Below are 12,403 nucleotides of genomic sequence, written 5' to 3'. Positions count from 1 at the left end.
TGAACTGCTCCTCTGATTTGGTTTGTCACCAGGTGCCCATGACTTTGCCTGTTGAACATGTGCCAGGTTGTAAACTCCTTGTGCTTGATATACAGCTTCAGATGTTTTTTCAATCAGTCTTCTGTCAGACTGAAAAAAATAAATCCTGGAGGTCCATACCTGTATGATCACATTCCCTAATTATTGTTTGGAGCAGTAACTCTCAGATGACTGCAAAAGGACAAGCCCTTTGGGGAGTTGTGAATGTAATAATATCCTGACAATAATTAGGCCCAGTCCTCAGAAAGGAGCTTGTTAGTTGAAGATGTACTTTACCATTTTCAGATCTTCAGGAAAGCCTTTGAATTATCACATAATTACAAGGAAATATATGTTTCACAAAGTTAATAATCATCCCAGAGAACAGTTACAGTAAGTGTCATTACCTTTGAGGATACAAGTTCACTGAAGAGGGAAAGCTAATAATTTTATTTTGCCTTGTAAAGCATTTGTCATTATCCGTTGGTTGAAAAGAGGAAACGATTTGGGGTTGCAGTGCTTCAAATGGGGCCATTCTGTGGAACAGTTTACGTGTTCAGAGAACTGATGTTTGCACATGTGACATCAGGATGCACACTCACAACTGAAGCAAGATATAGCTAAATTGTTGTAAAAATGTAAACAACTCAAAAAGATCATTTATCCGCTGCCAGACTTTAAAATGGAAAATACATCCAGCCAGAAAAATGTAGTGGCTTTACTATACTTTTAACTCAAAATAGCATGTTTATAAGTTGAAAGGGAAACTTCCATTAATCTTCTGAATTTTTAGGATTTTTTTTTTTACATTCATATCTCTAATTATCCCCAGAATAAATGTTATGTAGTAGAAATTGTGGATCAAAAAAGCGAAGAGGATCAAAGTGCAGCAAAGGGAAAAGCGTCACTTCACCCACAACGGATTGGTGCTTTTACTATGGTTGTGTTAGTATCTGCTGAGAAGAAATTTTAGTTAGGCCTGTCCTCATATTTTGGATTCATTTTGGTCTGTTTAAATTGTTCTTACATTTTTTTGGCCACAATTCCAAAATAAGGAGGTTCTGGAATGGCCTAGTGGAGTCAGAACTAACTCTGCTCCAGACTAGAGATGTCCTCACTGTCTGGCAGACTTGGAGAACATTTGCAAAGCAAACTAAATTTCATAAGCGAATCAAAAGGTGCTTCAACAACATGTTACCTTAAGGGTTTGTTTACTTATGAAACCTGCTTAATTGGGATTTAAAAAAAAAAATCTTTTAAAACTGCACACGCTCCAAACATGTTTATTCTTAGTTAAAATGCACATTATACATTTTACACTAAAGGTGGACAGCTTTTTGGATAATGATTTATTGCGCTCTCAAAAACCTGACATGCAGCATACAACTGCATGTTGGATGCAGTTGTATGCTGTGAAGACACAAAACCATTGTGTCTTCACAGATGGCAGAGTTAGCTATGTAGTTTAGATGAACCAGATGTCCCTATATCTTGGATTTACCTCTATGTGTTGATAAAATATTGAAGTGGAAAATTCCGCTGATAAGAATACTCTTCGATTCATCCAAAAATAACACAAATGTTTTATTATAAATCAGCTAGGGTTTATTTAAATAGAAAGGGGAAAAAAAACAGGAATAGCTTATAAACAGTTAATATCATAAGTGTTTCTGCCATGTGGGTTGTGATTGGTCAGCAGCCAGAATGAAACAAGAAATACTTCAAGAGAGATAACCATAAAAGGAAGGTCACTATTCATTGCACATTACCCTCCCCATCAAATCCATCTGCAGCTCACCATTGAAGGGTGGACGTTGCCCACCCAAAGCCCATAAATAATCAATGATAGTGACAATTTAGTAAAATTAATAAGCACATTTTCCTAAAACAATTTGTGGAAACTATGAAAAAGTGGTTTTGAAGCCAAGCTGTTTGCTTCGAACACACCCATTTATACCCCCCACCCCTTCCACTTGACATCTGCCCTGTATTTCCAAGTCTTTTCATATTTTCCACTCTCTGGCCATTCCTCCCAGCGCAACTTGGAAGAGCTTGAGACAACAGTGCATGATATCTTTGTGTGTGTGTGGGTGTGACCACATGTATATGTGGTAGCGATCAAAGCAGCTCCGTGACGGGAAGCCAGAAGGATGGGCACAGAGGCTAATGCCATGCTAGTCAATAATAATTTTCCCCAGGTTGACGTGTGCATGCCCGGGACGGTCTGCTGTCATGAGGAGAAGTCTGGCTCCTTGCCCGATCAAATTCCACTGCCGTCCCATATCTATCTTGCCTTCCAAAATGTTCAGCATACCAGTGGGTTTTATTGACTTGTCAGAGCAGACAGCAGATTGCAAGCTCTGCCTTGTAAGGTGTGCATTTAACAGGTTTTAACCCAGGAATGTCCACTGGTGAATTCTTTAGCTTCGGTTGCTTTTTAGTGTTTCTAACTAAAATGCATCAGTTATGGTAAGACAGTGTGTACTTATGACATTAGTATCTATCTAAACTGTACTTGGCAAATGTGCATTAAAAATAAATTATATCATAAATCTAATTAGAGGTTTGGCTCTTTTATGGAAAAACACTAAATGTGGAACAGAGTACATAAATTACATTGAAATTATGGGAAAAACAACCCCTGGTAGAACTTAAGACATGTCTAAACCAAACATGAATTTAAAATGTTACAAGAGGTGCACACAAAAGTAGTTTTGAACTATTTTGCTTCTTTTTACACTGACTGAGATGATTCACTATTTGTATTGACAAGGGACTGAATAAGTGTATCTATTAAAGCTACTGGTTATGGTATTACATGTAAAAGAAATAGTGTTTAAATACTGTTGTGACCACAGAGGAAGCTGCTTTGAAGTCTGATCATTTTAATCTTTATGCAACAAGTGTAGAGGCTTTAGCTGCTTCTTATTGCAGCCAGACTGCCACTAAAAAAGTAATGGAAAGCAAATCCTAAAAGGGAATCATTTTAATTACCCATGAAATAAATAGAAAATCTCTAATATTGCCTATATTTATCTGCTCAGTTTTCTATGCTCATGCATTTCTTCTTCTCATGCAATTGAAATACATGAGAATCAAAAACTGTGTAGAGCTCTACAGATCATCCGCTGTCATGACAATGTTGCTTCTGTTGTTTCCCACACTTTTGCAGGATGTGTGCAACATTTTTTACTCACTGGAGAGTGTAGCTTGTCCCACTCTGGTAAATCTGACTCAAGCAGGGAAGTATGGTAAACTGCCAGTACTGACAGATGCTGCTCCTCTATCTCTCACAAAATGACTTTAGCCCCTTCCCCCTCCTCTTTTTCCGTTTTTCTCCACTTTCCCCTCACCCCCAGCCCTGTTCTCCACAAATATAGTTAACTGCATGACCATCCGCCATGAATGGCTGTAAACAGCTGCCTGCGTTTTTGATGGTTGCTTGTGAGAGCATGTAATTCAATTTGGCCCTGGGTGTACATGCACTCATTAAACTATTGTCAGCACCTATTACAGCACATTCCATGGCAGAGCAGTTCAGGTACAGAGTGCAAGTCCTAGGCATGAATTCAGACAGCTCACAAAGAACTTCTGTTGAACTTGTTTTCAAAAATGTACTCTGTGCACATTTAATTTTATTATATGATTTTATTGAGACATAAATCTGGATAAGTAGTAATAAATCTAAGCTAAACAGAAACAAATGACAGGAGAAAGTATTTGTTTGGCTGGAGTAATATTGCAGGTCTCAGTTGTCAGGGAGCAGTGGGATCAGATCTGCTATGCTGGGATCTGATCCGCTCTGGCATCACATGTAGGATTCCAGAGATGCCCAATCGACAACCCCAAGCTTAGGTGTTGCAATCTTTCTGCTTTTTTATTTTTTGCTGAAATATCTCTTATTGGAAACCATAAAATATGATCGACCCAACACAGTCTCAAACTCTGCACGTTCAAGCATTCCAGGGTTAAGTGGGAAACGGTTTGTAGAGCTTAGTTCAGAGGTTGGTGTGAAAGCAAAAAACAGCTCAAGATTCCTCAAAACCACAAAAACAGACATAATGATCTCAGTAGCTTTCAGGTCCTGTATCCATCAGTTATTGTGACACATTGTGTCATGCTGTGTTCATTGTTATGGTCAGGGGGCTCTCTGCTGCGACAGACAAACCATCAGTCCCACAACAACCAGCACCAGAAAGGCGTTCTGTATACCTGAATTCCACAATAAAACTACAGAAACAAAGAAGACCTGGCATCTCATATGAGAGATTCAACAAAAATCTGCCTATTCCTCATCAAAATGTTACTCACCAGACCGTTAAATGACTTGTTACACAGACAATGAAACCAGAAAGTTAAGGGAAAGTTCAGGATTTCTTAAATATGTTGCTGTAAGCTGCAAATATCTCACCAGCAGTAGATAATTCTCTTGGCGTGGTCATCTAGTATAAAGTGAGATTAAATCCACCCAGAGACTAAGGTGAGTGAGGAAATGCCAAGACCTTAGTGAATATCTCCCAGCTTCAGACCTAAACATGTTATAACAGATTGTACAAACATAATATTACAAACACGTAGTTATTTCCCAGACCCTGATTATTATTTACCAGGAAATAGAGATCGAAGGCTGTGTGGCATCTTTGATCCTCTTAGGTGAAATAAACAATGAAAACAGCATATTGCTAGTTAGAGTAGATACCTAATGGGGGAAAAAAGCATAAAAGTAATAAACAAAAAAAAATGGTTCATTTAAACGGACAACCTTTTGCTTCTAAACTGCTTTTTATAGCAATTACTCTGACCAGGAATGCTAGCTCAGTAGGTGTTTCACAGAAAAAGGTTATTTGTAACGCACCCCCTCAAATCTGTATTTACCGGTAAATCATCATTGAAAGCTGCCCAGTGCCAACATGAAGACTGGATTAAAGGTTCGTAAAACTGACTTTTCTTTAACCACTATGGAGATTTTTTAGATCAGAACAATCTGCCTTGGTATTGGCCCTGTCTTGGACTACCAATTAGATTCAACCATTAGGATCAAATAAACTTGATTTATTCTAAAGATAAAAATATAGTTTTATCTTTAATTTATCACATCTGCTTTGTTTATTTAGCAAACTTTAATGCTGTTAATATTATGTATATATACAATTTCAGATTTAATCATAAGTAAAAGTAATTTAAATTGTTTTCTTTTATCAGTTACTTCTTATGTTGGTTATTAAAAATAGATAGATAGATAGATAGATAGATAGATAGATAGATAGATAGATAGATAGATAGATAGATAGATAGATAGATAGATAGATAGATAGATAGATAGATAGATAGATAGATAGATAGATAGATAGATAGATAGATAGATAGATAGATAGATAGATAGATAGATAGATAGATAGATAGATAGATAGATAGATAGATAGATAGATAGATAGATAGATAGATAGATAGATAGATAGACGTTCATATTGTAGTAACATCATTTTAATAATAAACTGTGAGCGGTCCCTTTAAATGAGCGTCCATATGTGCGTCAGCAGCCTGACACCTAGTGGACAGATAGTGACAACACAGATGGATGCACAGCAGCATAACCACACCCAGAAAACAACATGTGACCACTTCATTGATAAAATAAAAGAACGTCTCTCGTCTAGAAGTGGATAGCGGATCTATTTTGCTGTTTGTTCGCTCGTAAATGTCACACTTTTATTCGCAGGCAGATGAACAAAGCAGGGTGCAATGCAGGGATAGACCAACAGGTGGCAAAATCTGCTCACTTTATAGTGAAGTAAGCTTTATCCCTGAATTAGGCCTCTGTGGATACACGTTCAAACACTTAATTAAGAGTACTTGAATAATAATGAAGAAAAAAACCCATCAAGCTAAATCACAAAAAATGTTACGAAATAGCAGTCGTTTTTTGTAGATACTGCTGTTTTTTGTTATGCCGAAAGGGTACAATAATTAAAATTTCCAGGAATCATTTCGGGATCAAAAAGCAATTTGCGATAAGCAGTTTATCTGCTCTAAATGAGACGGACGCTGTTCAGAAAGAACACTTAACCGTTTTCTGGTGACTTGAATGAGGAGCAAACAAAGGGAATGTGGGTATGAGAGACACAGAGAGAGGCAGAGAGAGGGATCCTCCATCCTTCCTGGTGGGAGGTTTGAGATGAGCTGCGCAGAGCCGTCCAAACCGACGCATCTTCCTGGCCTGTCCCCCCTCCTCCTCCTCCCTTTCTGTCGGTCTCTCTCTTTTTCCTCCTTTCCTGTCTGACACTAGTCCACCTGAAGGGGAAGTGCACAAAGCCGATAAGGAAATCCGACGCGTCCACCGAGGTCCGTCCGTCCGCGACATGTTGCGGTAAAAGGCTCGCTAAAAGGGGATGTAGAGAAGGGGTCCGAGGCACCGCGCCGTGTCTGCTCTGCTCTGCCCAGCACGCTGCATCGCTGAGCGGCCTGCGAGCCTCACAAGATGTCGACCAGAACGCCATTGCCCACTGTGAACGAGCGTGACACCGAGAATGTAAGTGTCTTTCTTTTACCCAGACAGGAATACAGAAGACAAGGAGCCCGAACAATGGTGTTCGGGAGTAGGGTGGGTTTTTTTCTTTGTTTTTTTAAATTTTATTTATTGTGGAGCGCTCTGGTTAATGGCTTCTGGAGGTTTCAGTGTTGCACAGCGACACCGCTAATGAGCACTTTGGGTTTTTTTTTCTTCCTTTCCCCTTGCTGGGAATAAAAGCACGAAGCTCAAGTTAAACAGACTAGAATAAAGGTGAAGCTCTGTTATGTTTGTCCTAGTTTCTCAAGTACAATAGCCCTAAACAACGCACTGCGTCAGTGAGGCTTTAAGGCAGAAGCGAAGCATTGGTAGTTAATATAAAGAATGAAATATTGTCTCTATGTCCTTTGAGGGATATTTACTCGCTCCACTCGTGCAGCTGTGGGAATTTTCTGTTCCTCAAAGTCAGTATGTGTCGGTGAAAGGGGGGAGGTTGTTGCCCTACTTTTCAGTTGCAGCGTTTGGTAGCATCGCAATGTGACATCCATCACCCATTGGGCCCTTTTGTAACTGCACACTCAGTGTAGAGGAGGAGGAGGAGGGAGAGTTACAGACAGGCTTTTATTAAGAGACATCACTGAAATCACGAGAGACCTCCCAGTGTGAGGGAATGTTTATGAACGGGTATTCCTGTTTATTTCCCCTCATCCTGATCACAGCTCTTTAATATAATGGATCTTTTGAGATGATCTCTGATGAGGACTGAGCCGTGTTTGCTGACACTGGCTGTGACACATGAGGGTTCCTCTGATGTTTCCTGGAAACTGAAGCCTCTGCTTGCCACACAGACTGGAAATCACTGGAATGAGTTGCTTAAAAGGACAGCGTTACTTAATAATTAATTTAAGAACACTGGTTTATGTTTTATAGCAGTGAACTTATATAAATTTTGCAGCCTGTTTATTTTTTGATATCTGTCAATACTAATTTTAGCATATTTAGAAGAATGCCTGTGGTCAAAAATCATTTAGATTAGTAGCGGGGATGTTTTATGGTTGGAAATTAAGACAAAACTATAGGGTTTAAAATGACCATTTTATAGGTTTAGACTTTTTGGCTAGCATTACAAAACAGCACCTTGTAGAGCAACTCCAGTTTTCAAGAGCTGATGCATGTTAAGATGTTTCCTGGGTCCAACGCTCCTAAATCAAATCAGTGGTTCATTAGCATGCTGAGGAGGCAATTCTGCCATGCAGAAAACTGGCTCCTGAAGACTGGAGCTGGTCACCCCATTACAAACAACGAAGGAACCAACTTTACCTCAGATTTTCCTACAGGCTTCAAACGTCTTAAATCCAAACGTATTCAAGGACAGACTGAGGTAGATAGCCTAAAATGATCAAACTGATCATATTTACTGCCAGCTGTTCGGCCTTCCTGTTATCGGCTGACGTCTTGCTCTCTGTTAGCCTGAATGGTTTACCAGAGCTCTTTTAAAAACCTTCTTACACCTTGTGAAGTTCTTCTGATTTGAACCGATGGCTGATGCTGAAGAAAGCTCAAGTCTTTTTCGCTCAGTAACACCATCCACACCGAAGAGTGTTATTGTCATCTGGATCTCTTAGGGCTTATGTATTGTGCCTTCACAGATCAGAAAAAAGCTACAAAAGCTGAAAAAGACCAATGTCTGTCAACAGCTAGAGACTTTATTCATCTCTCTTTCAGAATAGATGTATTTTGATCATCATGAAGTTAAAAACAAATAAGGAAAGTATTTTTCCTTCAGCAGTATAGATACATAGCTTAACAAAACTTCCTTTACATGATTACATTCCCTCTCAGACCATTATGAGATGCATTGCTGAGCACGGTTAGTCTTCTGTAATGCATCAGCAGCTAATGTAAATGTCTGGAAAAAGCTGCTCCCGCAGACATAGATTACTAGGTGGCTATTAAAGCCCCATCTCAGCATCACTGGAAGTAGTCAGCCGGGCGACTCTGCACCTGTACAAGCCCAGCTCCAAGCCCTGTAGGGCAAAATAGCAGCTAAACTGCATTGCATAAGACTCCATTACTTAGAGTGAGGTGAGTGGCTTTTAGACCAGCAATAAAGAGCCCTCTCTCTCTCCTCTTGTGTCTGTGTATGTGCTTCTAAGGATGTGTTTTGTTTCTTTTGTGCGGCCTCCCTGAGGACAAGATGTCATTGGCCAGGGGCAAGAGACAACATTTGTACAGTATTTGAACACCAGAACTCAAAGTCACTTCACTGTATGTTTTTTGTTTTTTTTTACTTTATGTACAGTCCTACTTCCAAAATGTTTGTGTGAAGCGAGAGTGTGGACTTTCGTTGGCATCCTATCAAAAGTTTCCCCCGACTGTTTTTTTGCCGCAAAAGCGGCGAATGTGAGCCTGCCTCGTAGATCTGACTCTGTCAGGATGGAGGCTGGCAGACCTGATGCACACACCCTGTAGGGTGTAGCATTTCCCCCTGTGAAACAGGAACACGGGCGCCTGGGTAACCCGACCGAGGCTTTATTCTCCGGCGGGGTGTGGTGCTCGGGAGCAGAGGATCATGGGATCTTTGACCTGGACTGACATCAGCAGCTGTTTTGGAGGAGAGGAGGCAGACCAGAGGAGACTGCACCAGGCCTGCACCGGTGCTGCGTTCACGACAAGCTGTTCACCTTCAAATCATGCTAAAGTTGTGACACTGTGCTACACATTTTGAAGATGTTGTCTAGTTATCTGTTTCCTCTGATATTGAATCCTGCTTTGTGGGTAATTGGGTGTTGATGTTTGGAAGGGACTGGATTTTCTTGCATTGTATCCTCCTTGATAGTGTTAACAATTAAGTAGTCTGAGAACGTGATAGGATTTAAAAAAAATATTGAAACGCAACCAAAAATCCCCCACATACATTTTTGTTTGAATTTAGCATCTTTATTAATATAGCTTATGGTTGACATTACAGTGCAATTTATAAATTTTTGAGATATGTAACAACAAAATAACTTCAGTGGAGATGTTTTGCCTTCATTAGCCTTTAGGCTTTTAGTTAGCTGAATTGGGATTCATATTCACATCTTAGGGCGGAGGGGGGTGTGGAGCTTCAGGCGTTCTCACAGTAATACTTGTTAGGAAAGGTTAAAGCTTGGAAAAAGTAGAAGTATGTTTTTACAAAGTAGGAGGAGTTAAAATGTTTTAGTCAGATTTATGGCTTTATAGCATCTCATTCTTTTTGTGTTTAGATTTTTGTGCCCTATTTTGGATGTCCCTGTGTTCAGTGTTTTTAGCTTCTGTGAGCGTTTTTGTGAAATATGCTTTATAAACACTAAATAATTTTTACTTTAAAAGCATATTTTCAGGCACTAAGAGGAAATATTGTTGTGTGGCCAGCAATAGTAGAGGTTAAAGTTATAAGTTTAGTGCAGCTAAAAATGCATGTATGAAGCCACAGTTGACTTTGCAGAAGGTATGTTGTGTTCTAGAAAGTTTCCAGGACAACTTGGGGTATTCTGGTGAAGAAAACTCTTTGTTTACCTTTGATAGCTAAAATCTGAATCGCGTGTTTCTGAATGAATTAACCATAAATGCTTTGGAACCACGTTCTACAGAGTGTCTGGTAAAATAAATGCTCTGGGGCAGAACATGAAACACACATTTTCATGGAAGAAACGCATATCCTCTTGTGAAGTATGAATTGATCATACATTGTGCTGGTGATGAGGAAAGTCACACAAATAATATTTCGTAGAGCTGGACCAACCAGAGTTTTGTTGTTGATTTCTGATCTCAGACTTCTCAAACCTCTGACCCCCAACTCCAAGATGATTCTGATTTCTCTATAAGAGCTGTAATGTTTTTAGCATGAATATTAAACCACTTTGTGAGAGAGCAGTTCCTTTTAACCATGGTTTTGCAATTATTTTTAGGAGCAAAATTATTTTACAATTGAGTAGTTAGCATGACTATCATAAAAACATGAGACTGTTTTTTCTGCACTCTGTAGATTAACTCTGATATTTCCAAAACATTTTGAACTCCAGCAATTTCCAAATCAGATGTTAGCTTGAAATGATCAAGCAGATTACTTTTGCTGCACTGTTCAGCCTTCCTGTTATCTACTGAAGTCTTGCTCTCTCTCTTTCTCTCTAAACATTTCTGGTCATCAGCTGATCTCTCTGTTGGTCTCAAGATTTTTACTTTCAGTTTGAACGTTAAATTCAAAGCAAATCCAGAAACGGACAATGTGCTGTCAAAACACCTAAAAGTTATTTGAAAATTGAAGCTGACGATTTTCAAAAGCCATTAGTTTTCACACCTGTAGGGACTTGTTCTGTAGGATAGGTGAAACTCCAACAAGCAGTATAGGAAAAATGCGGGGAAATCTCCAAATCAGGGATGTGCAGAGTCCAACACAAAGTGTTCAGAGGCTGTGACACTAAGTACTTTCCAAACTGACTCTACAGACTTCACTATTGATGTTTCAGACATTGACCGTGTTCAGGAGCTCTTAGCCAGTATTTCTACTTGTCAGTTAACATGAGAGCTGGTATTTTGCAAATGGTATTTCAGATATCTCTAGGAATGAAAGTAATACCTGATACACACCTTTGTCCACTTTCTGTATTCATGACTTTTTTCCACTATGGAGGTTTGTATCCATGACGAGAACTACTTATATTATGTTAATACTTGTAAGTCTATAGCAACCCTAGTGATACTAGATAACAGCATATATGCTTTGAATTTACAAACAGAGATGCCTGGTCTGTCCTCCCTTTGACAGCTGTACAAAAGATTGTTTCAAGAATTATTTGCTTATGATTTGTGAACCCAAATTGCTTTAAGAAGAAGTTGCAGAGTGATTTTGTTAATCTTCATGTGTGCCTTCCTTGCAGCACTCGTCGGTGGACGGCTTTGTTGAGCCTCCAGCTCCCCCAACAAAGTCTGCGAGTCGTCACAGCCTGCCACGATGTCGCAACTCTTTCACCTCCACAGATGAGCAGCCTCATATCGGCAACTACCGCCTCCTTAAGACCATCGGAAAGGGGAACTTTGCCAAAGTGAAGCTAGCGAGGCACATTCTGACTGGGAGAGAGGTGAGACAAATTTACATACTGCAGCTAAATGGTAATGCATCTCCACACTATTCAGTTTTTTTTTTTTTAAACCAGCCAAAATTTCCTTCCTTGTCATCTAATTCTGCGCTGGTTTGTTTTGCTTTATCACATAAACCCCTGAACATTTAGGCTGTTTGTGGTTGTAATGTATGAAAATGTTTAAGGGATGTGAATACTTTTGCAAGGCCTTGAATGGTTGTTTCTAATTTTTCCAACTCCATTTGAGACTCAGATAGATTTTCAGACATGCAATTAAAAAACAAATGGGGAAATAAACCCACTAAGTAGATCTTGTAAATTTAGATGCATGTTAAATAAAGATGAGGTACACATTTTTCTTTGCATTATTGATTTTGTTGCGCAATTTATTTTGATGCACATCTCTTTTCCTTTCACACACAAAAGCAGGCTTGCACAGTGCTCACCTGTGATGGTGTGTGTTTGTAATTACACCTTCTATATACCTCATAGGTGCTCTCATTTTGCCATTTTTGCCATTTGTAGCCTTTAATCTCCTCAGTTTCATGAAGCCTGAGGTTTTATCAGAGTATTAAAAACACGGCTGGTTTCTCAGGTCTAACGGGTACAGGTTTGTTGGCCTCGTGGCTTTTAATGCTAATGCTAAACAAGCAGGTTGCATATGTGACACCTGGTGCTGGAGGAGAAGGTCATGCTCCGGTTTGTGTGTGTGTGAAAGGCTTTGCTTGCTCATTAAAATGCAAAGACATGTACAAGAGATGGAGGGAGAATAGAT

General features: G+C 39.4%; 1 protein-coding gene across 5 annotated transcripts in view; it reads left to right on the top strand.

Annotated features, from left to right (window-relative positions):
- The first annotated feature begins 5,674 nt into the window (after window positions 1–5,674).
- Window positions 5,675–12,403, top strand: part of mark1 (MAP/microtubule affinity-regulating kinase 1) — a 36,670-nt gene continuing 29,941 nt past the window's right edge. For 2 of the 5 annotated variants that reach the window (XM_044137469.1, XM_044137468.1), the window contains exons 1-2: window positions 5,678–6,547; window positions 11,428–11,628. In XM_044137469.1, the coding sequence (XP_043993404.1) occupies window positions 6,497–6,547; window positions 11,428–11,628 (252 nt within the window). In that variant the 5' untranslated portion in view covers window positions 5,678–6,496. Of the gene's footprint in view, window positions 6,548–11,427; window positions 11,629–12,403 lie in introns of all 5 variants that reach the window. The other 3 variants (XM_044137467.1, XM_044137466.1, XM_044137470.1) reach the window with 3 other exon arrangements.

The sequence above is a fragment of the Gambusia affinis genome, linkage group LG13, assembly GCF_019740435.1.
Source record: "Gambusia affinis linkage group LG13, SWU_Gaff_1.0, whole genome shotgun sequence".
Taxonomy (NCBI): domain Eukaryota; kingdom Metazoa; phylum Chordata; class Actinopteri; order Cyprinodontiformes; family Poeciliidae; genus Gambusia; species Gambusia affinis.
The sequence above is the reverse complement of the archived record's forward strand: the minus strand, read 5'-3'. Positions and strand labels throughout refer to the sequence as shown.